The 17,186-nt window shown below is 35.3% G+C and overlaps 1 protein-coding gene across 2 annotated transcripts in view; it reads right to left on the bottom strand.

The window, feature by feature from the left end:
- LOC138696189 (ATP-dependent DNA helicase DDX31) overlaps nucleotides 1-11,005 on the bottom strand; it is a 251,454-nt gene extending 240,449 nt beyond the window's left edge. For both annotated transcript variants that reach the window (XM_069820815.1, XM_069820816.1), the window contains exon 1: nucleotides 10,789-11,005. In XM_069820815.1, coding sequence (XP_069676916.1) covers nucleotides 10,789-10,863 — 75 coding nt within the window. In that variant the 5' untranslated portion in view covers nucleotides 10,864-11,005. The remainder of the gene's footprint in view (nucleotides 1-10,788) is intronic.
- Between the last annotated feature and the right edge of the window lie 6,181 nt (nucleotides 11,006-17,186).

Raw genomic sequence — 17,186 nt, 5'->3', positions numbered from 1 at the left:
GCACTTAAAACAGAAAAGAAAATTATTTCAGTCATACTCAGATTATATTTAGAAGTGGACAATTTCAATTCAAAGGATTCATTACCGTTTGAAAATTACAATCCCGAACATGAGGATCCCCTGACACAAAACATGTGGATTATGAATGCTTTTGTTGAATAGAAAGAGACAGTCCATTCCCATGAAGAAACACTTCCAACTTCACGAATTATCATCAAAGGAATGGAAAGCACTTTTAAATCTGTAATTCGAAATTCTGTCTAAGAATGAAAAATAAATATCCAAATTTACATGAAATAACAATCAGATTTCTTCTTTATTTTTCCACCTGCACTTTCTGCCATGAATGTGCTTAAAATGAAACAAAGGTATACTACCTGCAAATTTCTGACTGCCTCTGTTTAGCTATGACTTCAATAAAATTCATCCCAGAATTAACAAGCTAATGGAGAGAAAACAGCAACAAAAGGCTCACTACCTTCGCTAAAACATTAAAAATTCTCAGGTGTAATAAAAAATAAAATAAACTCAGCATTAAAGTTAACTTTTTCAATAACTTATAATTACTGCTGTGTTAATTTGCTATGTTTTTAAATTCATAATATTCATTAGTGTTGGAAATAGTGTTTAGATTTAAGAGATTCATACATTTTTATACTTAAAATTTCATATATTAAATACAAAAACATTTGACCTGTGTATATGTGATAAGTGTTTTGCCGAAATGTTGACACCCTTCTGCTACTTCTCCTGCTCAGCTGACTTTTGTGGTGAGTTACAGTGCATCATTATTCTTCCCAATACAAATGGCTTTCAAGGAACCTGCAGGTTCATTGCCGCCCTCACATAAACCTGCCATCGCTCCCTATCCTATGCAAGATTAATCCAGTCTCTATCATCATATCCCACCTCCCTCAAATTCATTTTAATATTATCCTCCCATCTACGTCTCGGCCTTCCCAAAGGTCTTTTTCCCTCTGGCCTCCCAACTAACACTATACCTATGCATTTCTGGATTCGCCCACACGTGCTACATGTCCTTCCCATCTCAAACGTCTGGATTTAATGTTCTTAAACCAATTTATTTTCAAACTGACATAATTAAACTCAATTTAATAATACACTGTGTTTCATAAAGATTTCAGGAGTTACAAAACATTATTGCAAGTAAACTATTGAACTTACGTTAATGAAACAAGTTCAGACGAAAGAGGAACTCAAATAGTCTGTGTGTATGTTTTTGTTAAGCCCAGAGTTCACATTCTTGCCACTAGGCCATTTTGTTTGGTTCAGTTGCAGCTTGTATTATTATTGTTGTGCAATGGTTGCTACGCGGGTGGAGAAATTGTTCTGCATTTTGGAATTTCACACTACTAAGTCAGTGATTACTGTCCTACATGCATTTCATATAAAATTAAAAAAGAACCCACCTAGAGAAAATTGAATTTGTAAATAATTTAAAGAAAGAGGTTTTCTGTGTAAGAAAAATCACCTGGTCGCCCATTAACCTCAGAGGAAGACAGGGATCGTGTGCAGACATGTTTTATGCGCAGCCCATAGAAATCAACAGAAATTGTAGCTAGAGAACTAGACATGTCAAAAACAACAGTGTGGCCCCCACGATCACCGGAACTGACACCATATGACTTCTTTTTGTGCAGTGACATCAAAGACAAGATATTCGTCCCACCGATGTCGCATAATCCCGTGCCGTGGTGTCATGGTCTAAGGCATCCTGCCTAGGATCCGCGTTACGGAATGCGCACTGGTTCGAGTCCTCATGGGGGAAGAAGTTATCTCATGAAATTTCGGCCAGTGTATGGGACCGGTGCTCACCCAGCATCATGATGCACTTGGGGAGCTACAATAGGTAGAGAAATCCGGTTGCGAAAGCCAGCTATAATGGCTGGGGGATCATCGTGCTAACCACATGATACCTCCATTCTGATTGGATGATCGTCCACCTCTGCTTCGGCATGTGGGCGTGAGGCCAGCAGCCGGCTGGTCAGTCTAGGCCCTTCGTGGGTTGTAGTGCCACGGATGTCGCATAAGACCTAAGGTAGCGTGTCATCACAGCAGTTGGCACTATCGACTGGTTCATATTGATGCGAGTATGGCAAGAACTAGAATATCATGTGGATGTGTGCCATGTCAACCATGGTACATGCACTGAATATTTGTAGGAATATTTGTAGGTGTAAAAAAAAACTGTTTGAGATCCTCGTTCATTGTGGACTGGTTTCATAAACATAAGTTCAATAGTTTACTCACAATAAAATTTTTTAACCTCTCAAATCTTTATGAAACACAGTGTACAGTGATCAATGTTATATATTTTGTGAGTTTTTGGTGATCAGAAAGAGATCATATGTCACTGAAGATTAGCATAAATTATGTAATGAAGTTGACTACAGGAAACTAAAACTTGCTAAAAAATGTCATTAATACAGTAATTGGTAATTTAAATTATTTGTCAACATGTCACATACTTTTAAGATTATGCCATAATTAATTATTAATACTTCTATTAGTTAAATGTATGAGCTTTAAAATAATTGGAAAGGTATTTATGAGTAAATTTGTTGGGACTGTACCCTCGTCCTATGGAAAAAGAATTTATCAGGCCGCGGTCTTTCAAAAGTTGAAAACCACTGGATTAGAGGACCAAGACTACCTTGACAATCAACCTACATGCCTGATCAGAGATATAGTTACGGTACATAGTCACTTCCACAAATTCGGCAAAGCTATGTTTTCTATTTTCTCTAACAAAATTATAGTGTAATTTTCCTTTTCAACATGCGTAAAGAACCGAATAATGTAAGAAAAAAAAAATGTTGTGTATCGCAAAAATGACCAGAGGGTTGGCATGTTTAAAACAAAAAAAAAAATCTGTCCATTAAAACAAGTTTTAAACACAATGTTTAAATCTATATCATGATATTAATTTTTTAAGACAACAGAATTCTCTGATATGTTCATTATTTATTTCTCCATTAATAATAAACAACTATATCATCAAAATATGTTTTTCTTAATAGGCCTAGATATTTCATGTAAGTTATTTCTTTTATTTTCTGTTTGTTTTATTTTATCCTGATTGTTTACAATATAATATCATGTTTGCCTTCTATTCCCGCTTTTATAAAATATACAGTTATGAATTGAAAGTGGTGTGCTCCTGACTTTATGGAGCCAAACTTTGACTTTTTCCAAACAAACATTATTATTAGTAAGGAATTTTTGTAAAATGTATAGAACAAATAATCTGAATGTTGATATCTGGATATAGGCCAACTGTCTAAAGCAAGTTTTATTACTTCATAAGAAGTCCAATGAAAATAATTGTAATATAATCATCATCATCATCATCATCATCATCAACATCACGGGTTGAGCCGGTAGGCCCGTTCCATCCCCATTAGAATTGTTCTCTCCAACGAAACCTAGGACGACCAACATTTCTCCTTCCTCTTGGAGGATACTGGAAAGCTTTCTTGGGAATTCGGTGATCCTCCATCCTTTCTAGACATTCCATCCACCTATTTCGTTGATTTGTTAACTTTTGTGTTATTCCCTCTATCCCTAATTCTTTTCTGATATCTTCATTCCTCTTGTGTTGTAATAAAGAATATCCCACCACTGATCTTAGGAATTTCATTTCTGAGGCTTCTAGTCGTCTTTTGTCTCTTTCTGTTAAAGTCCATGTCTCTGCTCCGTAAAGTAGTACTGGAAGGGCTACTGTTTTGTAGAGTTTTAACTGTGTTTCTTTTTCCTAAGCTCCGTCTAATTGTTGCACATATACCTTGAAATCTATGCATCTTTTCTTCCATATCTCTTTTTTCCACATAAGAAATGTTGCATCCTAAATATTTAAAATTACTAACTTGTTCAATAATTTTGGAGTCAATAACTATTTTCGACCTTTTATGCTGGGTCCCTATGAAAGCCATTGTTTTTGTTTTAGTGTCGGTTATTTGACTCAGTTTATAAGCTGCACTTTGGAAGTTGTATTCTGTATCAGCAATCACCACTTGATCGTCTGCAAAAAGTAGGCAATTTACAGGTGTTTCATCTAAGATAAAATCACAGTTTAAAATATTCAACCAGTCATCAATGGCTTCGTTGAGATATATATTAAATATAACACCCCCATTAATTTCTGTTGTTAATTTACCTGGACCTTTCCCTTTGTCAATGCAAATATTGGTATTAAGATACATGCTAGGTATGTAATGTTCTTATCAGATGTTGTGGGTATCCTCTTTTCTCCATTATTTTCCATAATTTGTATCTATTCACTCTATCAAAAGCCTTCTCATAATCGATGAATAATAAGTGTGTTTCTAAGTTATATTCTCTTCTTTTTTCAATTATCTGGTTTATGGTGAAGACACAATCTGTTGTTGATCGTCCTTTCCGGAATCCATGCTGTTCGTTTTTTAACAATACTTCTGTAATTTTATTTAATCTTCTTGTTATTAATTTTGTATATATCTTATAACAAGTACCCAGTAAACTAATACCTCTATAGTTATTGCAATTGCTTCTTCCACCTCTTTTGAAGATTGGTACAATGACAGCAGTTTTCCATTCTTCTGGAATGTATCCATGACTCCAACATATATTTATTAAATTAAGGCGGCGATATAATACAGCTGGTGTCGCATGCTTTATCAGTTCAATATTAATATTATCAATACCAGGACATTTTTTATTTTTACTACTCTTTATTACTTCTATCATCTCATCCATTGTTATATAGTCTATATTTGCTTCCTCAGTATTTATGTAGACATCTTCTTGATCGGGTTGAGTCCATAATTCTTTGTAAAATTCCAGCCATTCACTTTCTATAATTGGATTCAATTGTATTTTATCTTTTTCCTCAGAATTTATCATTTTTAGGACTTTATATGCATACTTTTGGGCTCCATGAAAATCACATTCTAATTCATTTACGTATGTTTCCCAACTTTTTCTATGTATCCTTCTTACTTCTCTTTTAGCAATTGCACATCTCCTTTTATATTCAGTTCTATTCTCTATGGATTTGTCTTGTAAATATCGTAAATATACGTCCTTCTTGTGTTTACTTATGTCTGCAATCTCTTGATTCCATATTCTTAACCCTCTTTTTTTATGTCTTTTGATTCTCTTTCCAAGAGCTTCTTCTGCTGCTTGGAGTATTACCGTCTTTAGTGTTTCCCATATTATTACTGACAGGCATTTCTGTAAATAAATTATATAACCTTCTCTGATATAAATACTTGATGCTCTCTTGTTGAAACAAATTAACTTCATAAATTTCTTTTTGGTTGTCTTGTTTTACTTGACTTCTTTTCCAAGGAGTTGGTATTATTAATTTTGATATTACCAAGTAATGATCTGAGTATACATCTTTACCTCGAAATACACGTACATCTTCTATTAAGAGAGTTGTTTTCCTATTAGCTATTATGTAATCAATAATGCTGTATATATGTCCATCCGTCCTTGTAAATTTGTGTATATCTTTGTGTTCAAAGAACGTGTTAATTCGTTAAAAGAGCAAAATTCTCTAATTGTAATATGCTTTTATAAAATATTCTAGCCTTTTTTTTTATCTTTCTACAAACTTACCTTAAAATTTCAAAATGAAAAACTGAACTATAAAATAAAAGTTGAACAGTACATCTCAGGGTACCAATTTTTTCTGTCGTACTAATGAGCCACTAAAGCACCAAACACCATTCTACTTCATTAAATGTTTTAGTTGTTCAGTGCACGAAAAACACATACAAGTTTGGCAGCCTTCTCTGTGGTACAAGTAGCTTAAACATTTGATCATGATCACTTGCTCAATAATTAGTACTCGATAGTGACATCGTAAGAAAGCAGAAATCCGGATATTCAGTTTGTTTTCTGTTGTGTGATCCAAGTAATAGTAAATCCAAAGTAATCGATGTTGTAATTATGTTGTCTAAATATTTAGGGGAGCAAAATTCCAACGAGGAACATCCATTAAAAAAAAAGTGTTTATTTAAAGCGGTGGAAAGATATGTGTGTAATTGGCTTGTGTCCACGCAGAATAATTCCTCTTAACCTCACAATGAACCACAAATGCTCAAATAGCAGGAATAGATGCCCCACTGTTTCAATGAAATCAGAATTACAAATTTGTGCCAATTCAAAACTGGACTGTCGATCTTTTTATAATATTGTGACATATGACTTCTCAGTGTTCATAGATAACTTACTAGATCTTCAGAGAAATATGCAGTCAAACTGATGTAAATTTGAAAATATTTTCTTTATTAAACTTACCATTAAGTTTCATTTTTTTTTTTCAGTTAATAGCATATTAATCTTATTTAATTTTATAAACAGAGCAATAAATTGAAAATGTCTAAAATACCAGTTTCCCGAATTTTTCTTAAAAAATCGGGAATTTCGCTAATTTTTTACAACTCCAATCTGGCAATTCTATGTACAAAACATGTCTTATATTGTAAAAAAAAAAGAACATTCAACTTCATCATTTTCAACAGTTAAAAGACTGATTAACTCAAAATATCAATATCAAAATATTTCCACGAAATTTCAAATAGTAATAAAAGTTGGGAGAGTCTCAATGTACAAAATATAATTCCTGAGTATCCAAGGAAAAGTGCACTTGCAACCTTTCGATTGCCGGTACTCACTGTTTGTCAAAACACTTGAACAAAATTGGAATTGTTTCTTCACCACTTTGTCCATTGTGCATTCTTGAGAAAGAAATGGATCAGAATCATATGTGCAGCCCTTTCCTCTAAACCCACCATGTGTGAGAAATATAGGAGAGCAAGCAAGTTGATGGCTTTATTGCCAAGAACTCAGCATTAGTTAACAACAACAACATTGCTTATTTCAAAAACGCACTATTTCATGGCACTGTTTAAAAGCAGCATAAAAAGACTGTTTAAAACAAAAAAAAAGAACATGTTTTTCATTTATTTAAATAAAATTGTTTTTGCCACCCTAGACTACATGCTTAAGCAGAGGTAGAGTCTGATCGCAAACTTGTGGCATCAAACTGCGCGAGCTTCTTTCTGAGGCTTCTGCTGCAAGCGGAGTGGAGGATTATGTGTATGTGGCTGTTTCCAAGAGACTGCGTACTCATCAAGTATACTGTTCAAACCCTCTAGCAAGGCTCTTCGGCAAGTCCATGTAAGTGGATGCCAATTCATATTTCGTGCGCCACAAGTTTGCGATTGGTTTCTATAGTTGCGGTACATAGTTATATTCACAAATTTGGTAAAGCTATGTTTTCTATTTTCTCTAACAAAATTATATAGTGTAATTTTCCTTTGCAACATGTGCAAAGAATCAAATAATGTAAGAAAAAAAAATGTTTTGTATCGCAGCAGCTGCAGTGGAAAAAATGACCAGCTAGATATCAATTTTGCCAGCTGTTACAACAGAAAATCTCAATTTTCTTTTGAATTATGCATACTTTCATTCAAACCTTTCTAAAAGTGAAAAACAAATTCCTCAGAAAATTCCCACAGAAATACACCAAGAAAGTGGTGCCAATAGGCTCTATGTCAAGGAAAATGTGTCTGCACATCTACAAACAATTCGTGATAAAAATTATGGAAAGAGAATATGGGTTTTCAAAGACAAAACCACCAATGTTACAGATAGGCCTACTACCTAGCCAACATCAATATTGGAACTATGGAAGAAATTGGCCTAAACAGTGAATGCTGAACATTTCTTTTAACAACAGAACAAAAGGAAGCAAAGTCTCTTCAGTAGCTCAATTAATTTATAAATAATTGAGCTACTTATTTCTTACTTTAACTAGAAGGTATAAATCATGACTTCCTACTTTGCACTGCTGATGTGGCTCCCTAGAGGAAAGACTACTACTGCTACTACTGAGTGAACAATCGTTTGCACACCTGTGCTTCCACGGCTTATGGCTAGTAGGCGGAATCAGCTGCTAAGCTGGTTAAATAAATTCCTCACCTGCACCGCAGTCAAGGTCGTGTCAGGCATCAGTGTGAGTTGCACTCTTGCAAGATAAGCACGTGTTCTTTAGGTAACGTAATATACTGTGTTAATTAAGTTAATATGGCTAAATTCAGGTATTCTATTCCCCAAAGAGTATTCATGTATGATTCATACGTGCATACAGAATCGGCTCATGCTGTACCGGTAAGGAGATTGTTTCAAGAAAGATTCTCTGGTGTCCAAGTTCCAGATCGAAGTTCGATTCAAAGATTGGTAAATAAATTTCGTGAAACAAGAAATGTTCTTGATAAGAAGTGCAGACAGTCACGCAGGTCTACAGTACTCACAGAAGAAACTCTACATAACATTGGACATGGCTCTGAAAAATTCTAACAGAAAGTCACTTCAAAATCTTTCTCAGCAAATGGGAATCTCCTATGGCTCTGTCGAATGGCTACTAAATACTGAAGTTGAAACACTTGCTCGTTATGTACTTTTACTTTATTTTTTAAGTGTTTATTAGTATAGGTAATAACTTATGCGACAAACTGTAGGAAGATTTTTATGTGTTTATTAGTGTTTATTTGTAAGTGCTTATTAGCAATAACTTATGCGATAAACTGTAGGTAGATTTGTTAAGTGTTTATTAGTCTTTACTTTTTAATATGTTTATTAGTAATAACTAAAGCGACAAACTGTTGATAGATTTACTGGGGACTTCCTGACACATGTTCATCACGGTTATCAGCTTGACTCTTCCAAGACCTGCAAGCAATGGAAGCGAGCATGCGGAGGATTGTTCATCCAGTGCGTTAGACGTTCTCTTTTCAAACAAAAATGCTGCATCCAGAAGTAGTCACATTGATTTCAAATAGACTACCAAAAAGATTTCCCTAACATCTTCCTTCCAAACCTAGACTGTTAACAAAATAGCCCTTTTGATTAAGGTTACCAGACATATCCATTTCTCAGGGACAGTCCCTGAATTCAAACTTTTGCCCCTGGCAAAAATCTGTCCCCAGATGTCTTAAATTTTCCCTTTCTTTAAACGCAATTTTATTTCATTCTTGTTTTTATTTTATTTTATTGGGTTATTTTACGACGCTGTATCAACATCTAGGTTATTTAGCGCCTGAATGAAATGAAGGTGATAATGCCGGTGAAATGAGTCCGGGGTCCAGCACCGAAAGTTACCCAGCATTTGCTCGTATTGGGTTGAGGGAAAACCCCGGAAAAAACCTCAACCAGGTAACTTGCCCCAACCGGGATTCGAACCCGGGCCACGTGGTTTCGCAGCCAGACGCGCTGACCGTTACTCTACAGGTGTGGACTCATTCTTGTTAATTAACTCCTTAAAGTCAGAGACACTAACAATTATACTTACATTATAAAACATTACAATAAAGGACTGGTGCCAGCAGAAGACAAACAAAACTGTTAATATTTGATATAGTTCTCTAATAGATGATGAGAAAATCGTGCTTGTAGTTTTTCTATACTTTTAACACACGCACTGCACTGCTTATCCTTACTTCCAATTTAAGTTAAATGAAGAGTTGTAAGTTTGGAAGTGGAACTGTTTGTAAAGGCAGTAGCATGTTGGGTAGGCAGTCATTGGTACATAGCTATTGTGTACACTAAACAGGATGAGTTTCGTATAGCTATTGTAGTCTTTGTGAATGTAATGCGAAAAATGTCAGGTCACAAAGTTAAAAAAACCTAAGTTTTATGTATTGTTAGTGATAAATTTGTTATTTTTTTAGCGTGGAATTAATCACCACATTGCCTTCCGTTCACTTCCTTTACAAAATTATCAGTGGCAGAACTTCTTATCAAACCGTGGCAACAAAGACATAAAAGTGCTGGGGCCACTCATAGTGGTTGCTCTAAATTGTCCACTTATTTGTAAAGTGTTGTTCCAGACAAGAATAACATGGCAATTGTACCACAAGGTATTCCACACCATAACATTATCAGAGTTTCAAGTCCATGGATTTTACATGTGGCCTAGTTTCAGTATAAAAGTTCTGGTTATACATGGCTATACATTTGGTCACATTAGCTACGGACTTATCTACGTCCGAGTTTGTGTGTTTGTGTTGACTGTCATTACACAAACTTTCCCATGACACGTAAGGAATTTTTAACAGAACTTTCTTTCAGACAAGAAATAGGCTATTATAAAATATTCATTCATCAGAAAAATAGACCTAGTATGTTTTTCACCTAATTTTATGTCAAAGGGTTATACTTTTGTGTTTCAATCTTATGGGAACTTAATTTAATTTAGTAATATTATAATAACAAGACATAATAATAGCAAAACAACAATAACAGCAGAAACAACAAAGAACAATAACAGTACAGTACAGTAGTGATCGTGCTGTGGAACGACAGGTGTCCTAGAATTTGAGGGAAAAAAAAATCTGGTAACCTTACTGTAGATTATTCAATCTCCACCAACTAGCTATTTTGACCAGGTGAGGAAATCTGAATACCTGCTGCTAACAACCGCAAAAGGTCCATCAATGATTGTTTCACTAGCACTTACAAGCTTGCAGCAAGAGGGGTGAAAATCAGACTAATAACTTTCATTACAATTCCATCAAAATCAATCTCCTAAACGATTAACAAATCTAGTACGACAATATGTCACACTATGACAAATGCAGCTTCACCACAGTAACATGACCCCACGGAATTGGAAAATATTATAGAAAATTATAGGTTATGTTACATTATGCATGTTACAGTGCAAGTTACAATGTTGACTAGGCCTATTATAAATACATCTATGGTAAAGATTCTTACCTTACGAAGAACCTGATACGTCACTGGAGATGTCTGTACATTTAAAGATATATCACTAAATTCATCTTGAGCCATTGTTTTTACTGTACGATAGGCTTAGGCCTACCCACTTTAAAAAACAAGTTATACGCACTAGATAGGCTATTTTTTATTAATATTTTCAGACCACTTAGTAAATTTACATTAATTGTAACTCTACATTATGAAACACGATTAGCAAATATATGCCATCTGAGGAAAATATCAATAATTTATGTAACTGTATGTACGATTTTCATTTTACCACATGGTTCAATTATATCACACCAACCATCACTAATTAACCAGTGTCGGCAACTCAATTCTTAAAAACCTACTTTAAAATAGTGTAGAAGTCACTATAAATTATCAGTGTCATACCATGCAAATATTTTGCTGCTATGAGTGTTAGAAACATTCGCTATAAGTAATCAATTTGATATTTTACTCGCTACCCGCTAAACTACCACAAAAAAGCACATCTAGCAGGAAAACTATCACATTGGCAACACTGATAGCATTAAACGTGAGACTAGTTGCGGCCAGCTGCCATCATATGTCATATATACCGTTTATATCCACAGCATTTAACAATAATACAGTATAAGCAACGTCAGAAATAATCAGAGTTAGAATAGGATTTTATTCGTGAGCGTAAAGTTTAGCGTCCAAGGCATAGCCGAAGGTGATAATCTCCGCGAGGAAATAAAATCAGTTCACTCTCGCGTTGCATTCAATATTTTTTGCGTGACCAGAGCATATAAGAATTTTTTTTTCTTCCCCCAATCATAAGAAAACTTTATTATGTACAATACAATTGTGCTTAAAAATTATAAATACTCCGCTATAAAAGCACACAAGAAACATGTATGGAGGTTGCAGTCCTATGACTGTCCTCTGGCAAAATGTAAAACAAAACAAAAATGTTAATCTTCAAACAACAGATCTGAGTGTCTTTTTCTTTTTAATCTTCTTATTTGGCGAGGCGGTGGAAGTTGTTCTGGGATGGTATTAAGGAGTTCATTTTGATGGTTAACCATTGAGTGATGAAGTCGTAGGAGCTGCGCAGGATGGATTCAACTGTAGGCACGTTCAAGTCTTTGTGTAGGTTGTCATTGCGGATGTACCAGGGTGCATCCACGATTAGACGAAGGACCCGGTTCTGTATTGTCTGAATTCGTCTGATTTGGGAATTGGATGCAGATCCCCATATATCACAGCCATACATCCATATAGGTCTGATCAATGAGAAATATATGTATTTTCAAGTGTAGCGGCAGTGGTGATGAACCCTTCAACAGATGTTTAACTTGATATAATTTATGTCGGAGTCTTTTCACTAGTTGCTTATATGTGTATACTGTATGTGGGATACTACATTTTCATACGTCACTGAAAATGTTATTCTCTTAACGCATCTTTTAGTTTCTTGGTAGCTCTATTATAATTAGTTTTATGGGGAGGATATCTAATCTGTTCCCATAATTTACGACAGTATCTCTTTTCTCGTAGCAGTTGCGCAATTTTCCCTGTAGGTCTAATTCTATTACATTTCTTATAGGATTTTTTACTACTGGCCAGATTTGCTGCATGGTGAACGTCTCTGGTTAGTTTGCTAACAACCACATCTATATCTTGAGCAGTTTTTAAAGGAAGTCTTAAATCTGTAATTTCATTGAGAAGGGCTGAATAGTAGTTCCAATCAAAAGGATAGTTTATTAATGCATAGTGTTCATTCATACTAATTTCATTTGAATGAACAGTAACCACTATTGGATAATGGTCTGAACTAAGTTCATAAGTATGAACTGATGGCACCGAGCATAAGTGACATATATTTTTACAAATGAAAAAATCCAGTACATCAGGCATCTGCCCTCCATCTGGGTAATGTGTGGGTTCAATTGGATGTATGAATTCTAAGGAGAGTTGTGTTGCCGCATCTAGAAGTATTAGCCCTCTTGGATTGGCTAAATTTGATCCCCATCTGGGATGTTTACAATTGAAATCTCCACCTAGTAGAAATTGATTACCCATAACATTAACGATGTCCCAAAAGTTGCAAAGAATTATTTTATTAGCAGGTGCAGAATAGAAAGAACCGATCTGGTGCTTCATTCCATTTAAGGTAATTGATATACGTGAAATTTGAAATTCGTTTTCAATAACTGGTAGTAATTCATGATGAGCTATGTGATTTTTGACAAGAATAGCAGATCTCCCTTTCCTGGTATTACTTGGATGATCAGCTCGATAAGTTATAAAACCAGGTACATAAAAGTTCAAGTGTGGCGTGAGTTTTGTCTCAATTATTAATAAGATATCGATATTATATGAATCTAAAAACAACTTCAGTTCAAAATACTTATTATTGACACTTCTGCAATTCCATGTGCAAATTAATAAATTGTTGTCAGAATTCATTTTTTGTTAATAAGAGCAGGAAGAACTTGTTGTAATGTACTTACAAGAGGCAACAATATAGACATGAGAGTATCAATCTTATCCATCAGCTTATTTATTAATTCTTCGCTATGACTAAAAGCTGGGGAACCAATATTCTTTTTCACAGTTTCTGCATATGAACGATCTGGTGTATATTGAGAGTAAGATTTTGGTTCAGGCTGTTTAAAAGTTCTAGATGCAACAGAACTTATGTTTGTGTTTCTGTTTCCTGCTAGAGTAGACTTCTGAAGTTCTTTATGAACAGGACATCCTCTATAAGTAGCAGTATGTTGGCCCTTGCAATTAACGCAAATTGGAGGAGAATGTGGATTTTTAGTGCATTGAGAAGTTGGATGCGGCCCATCACATTTGACACAGCGCGGAGAACGATGACAGTAATTCTTACTGTGTCCGTAGTCCTGACATCTCATACATTGCATTACAGAATGTTTAGGCTTAGGAAGTTCGACTTTAATGACAGATCCATAAAGCCTCTTGATTTCATAAATATTTTCATTCATGACATCGGGTTTCAGATCCAAGAAAAATAAGGGTAGAGGAACTTTAGATACGGGATGATGAACTGGTAACATTCGGACAGGTTGAAAACCTAGGTCAGAAATTTCTTGCATCATCAAATCAGTATCACAAGAGGGATGGAGTCCCCTAATCACAACTCTGAAATGTTTTTCTGCTTTAATTTGGTATGTATAGAACTCAGCATTGTTGGTCTTGAGATATTCTATTGTTTTTCTATAGCCTTCAGTTGTTTCACAGTTTAATTTGACTTTGTTATCATTGATAGTCATATGTTTATACTGGCCAATATCTAATTTTATGAAGGGTGTTTGCAGACTATTCATATTTTTAAGATTGCAAATATAAATAGGTGGAGGTTTGTCTGACTTTTTAGTATTATTTTGACTTTCAGTACTTACATCAGTGACGTCTTCACTTATATTATTTAAGGGTGCAAATTTGTTCTGTGAAATAAATGGAGAACTATGTTCCAGCTTTTGCCTCTTCGCATTAGCAATGGCTGCTTCTTCTCCCGTATCCATAACGGGCAGAAGTAGAGGATTTAATGCCACAAAAACACTTAAATATAGTCACTTACTTACTGTACTGCAGTTAACGAAACACGTAATTCAGAAACACAACTTTAAAATAACAATTAAATTAAACAAAACCCACAAAACACTTAATTGTACAGGAGCACTTCAAACCATACAAAGAAGCTATGCATAGCCCTCTCTGTATAAAAGAATATTGTAATGTTAAATTCTAGCAGGGGCGGCCCATCCTTAGGGATCACCGGGGCCGTGCCCCACCAATATTTCGTTCCCCAGCAATTTTCTTTTCGCATTTAAAATGCGTAAATTTTGTTCAAGGCAGTTTACTGGATTCATAATTGTTTCAGTAAATTTCATAACATGGCACAATGTGTGTCAATAAAACGTCAAAGATTGAATGAAACTAATTTTTGTGATCTTGGGCCCGCGTCAAAGGGCCCCACAACTTGAATCACTTTAGCGCTCAACTGTCATAGTGCGAGGTATGCAATGTTCTCTATCGACGGAGATTCACGAAGTGTTACGAAGCTACCGTCACGAGTATGCTTGTCGTTGGGGCCCGACGAGCCTGGCCCGCCTGCCGGACGGAAGCGTAGGTCGCAGCTATTTTTTGTACTGTGAGTTGCAGTGCCACTGAACAGTGGGGCAATTCTAGAAGTGCTCTTGTGAGCTTTGAATAGTGCATGCGAGCGAAGTGTGAAAACATGAATAAAGTGTATTATCTATTAAAAGATCGTTTTCTTCGTTAAAATTAGAAGATAAACTTGAAGTTAAACAACTAGGCACACATCAAACTAATGACATCAGTTTTACACAGGCGGATAGTATGAAAAGGAGAGATTTCTGCAACTTGTGGTTTACAAAGAAGTCCTGGCTAACTGTAAGTGACGAAAAACAAAGTTTATTTTGTTTCTATTATCTGTTGTTTGATGGCGAGGGACTGTGAACGTCGACAGGCTGCAAAGATCTAAAACATTTAAGGGAGCGCATCAAAAAACAAGAAGAAAATGCAATACATGTAGAAAATGCTTGTAAGTTTAAACTATTTGGGACAGTAAATATCGCAGCACAAATTGATTCCGCGGTCAAATTTTCAATCCAGAAACACAACGAACAGGTCACAAAAAACAGACATATAGGCCTACTGACAAGAGTAACTGATTTCATTAGTATTTTGCGGAACTCACGAATTATAACTGAGGGTTCAGAACAGTGGCGTGCGCAACCTATTGCATTAGGGTAGGCTCTTCATGTTTGCATGCTACATAGGTATACAACTTACAATATCTCGAACATATTGATAATTTGATATAATTTTAGTGAGTTCTGACATCAAACCAGAGCAGCAGCCAGAAGGAGGGTAAGAAAACAGAAACTTCCGGAAACTAATGATAAAATAAATTGGTAATTAAATAAATCATACCTTATTTACTTGAAGGTGAACTCCATTTTGCGTTCCTTTTTAGAAAACTCCTCAATGACATCGCTGTGGAATGTAGGGGATTTTCAGATTTCTTTCAGCTTTTTCTTCTCAATGGACATCAAGGCTAAACTACTTAATCTTTCTTGCCCTTGAGTTGATCTTTGAAGTGATTTAATCCGCTTAAGGGCAGAAAATGACCTCTCAGCAGATGCAGATGTGCTTGGTATGGTCAAAACCAGTAGGGTCAATTTGTACAATTCGACAAATTCTGTGTGGAGTTGTGTCACCAGTTCATGAGGGTATTTTCCACGAAACTCTTCCATTGAATATAGGACTGTCAATTCATTTTTTAGACGAACTATATCAAACACTGCACTGTGCTTTACATTCAGCGCATCCAGGGCGGAATTAGGAAAATTTAATTTATAAGACTGAAATTTGTTTGGATCAAGCAATGAAATAAATTCCAACTGAGGGAGATTTCCAAACCTATCTGTAATATGGTTTGTCACATTGTCTATTTTTTTTTTTCAAAAAATATTCTCCTGTATTTTATGACATCATTTTCCAGGCATTTTCTTTTTCGCGGCACTTCTTCACATTCGACTTCATTACAAACATCACTCCATAATGCATCAAATCTGTATCTCTCATGTAGAACAATACGTTTTGTTTCATTAACCTTTTCTACACAATACAGAATATCCAAATGCTTCGTTTGAAGAATGTTGTACAGAATGTCAATGTATGCATAGATCTTTGATAACACATTTAGAAGAAATTTGGTCTCAAACTCTGAAAGGAAAGACAAATATCCACGCGCAAGAGCAACAGTTTCACTTTCCCAGTCTGATGAGTTGTTGAGTATATTTTTAAAAAAGTCCACCAGCAATTTACGGTTCTCCTTTACAATATTGACTATTCTGGAAGAGAAATTTCATCTTGTGGGTGCATTTCTTGGAATTATTCTGTTGGAATATTCAGTAAGAGCATGCGCGCGTTTTGTAGACTTGGAGAAGAAGCTACTTAGTCCATTCAATGTCTGAAAAAAAGATCCGGCACTCCTTAATACTCATAGCTGACTGAGATAAGACTAGATTTAGGACATGATTGAAACAATGAACAAATAGAGCTCTAGGATAAATGTCTTGAACTGTGGTTTTAAGTCCATTTATTTCTCCAGCCATCTCTGCCGCACCGTCATATGTTTGACCAACTAATTTGTCTCTAATATCATAAGATCCCACTATGTCCATTACATGATTAAATAAACCATTACAGGATCTATCTGCACTCACATCAACGAAGGAAATAAACGTTTTTTGAACCTGTGCTGTCTGGTCATGGACATACCTGAGAGTGGTGGATAGTTGTGATTTGTTGCTTACATCGGATGTTTCATCTAAAATAACTGCAACATGCTGGGCCATGGAAATGTC

The sequence above is a fragment of the Periplaneta americana genome, chromosome 3 (assembly GCF_040183065.1).
Source record: "Periplaneta americana isolate PAMFEO1 chromosome 3, P.americana_PAMFEO1_priV1, whole genome shotgun sequence".
Taxonomy (NCBI): domain Eukaryota; kingdom Metazoa; phylum Arthropoda; class Insecta; order Blattodea; family Blattidae; genus Periplaneta; species Periplaneta americana.
The sequence above is the reverse complement of the archived record's forward strand: the minus strand, read 5'-3'. Positions and strand labels throughout refer to the sequence as shown.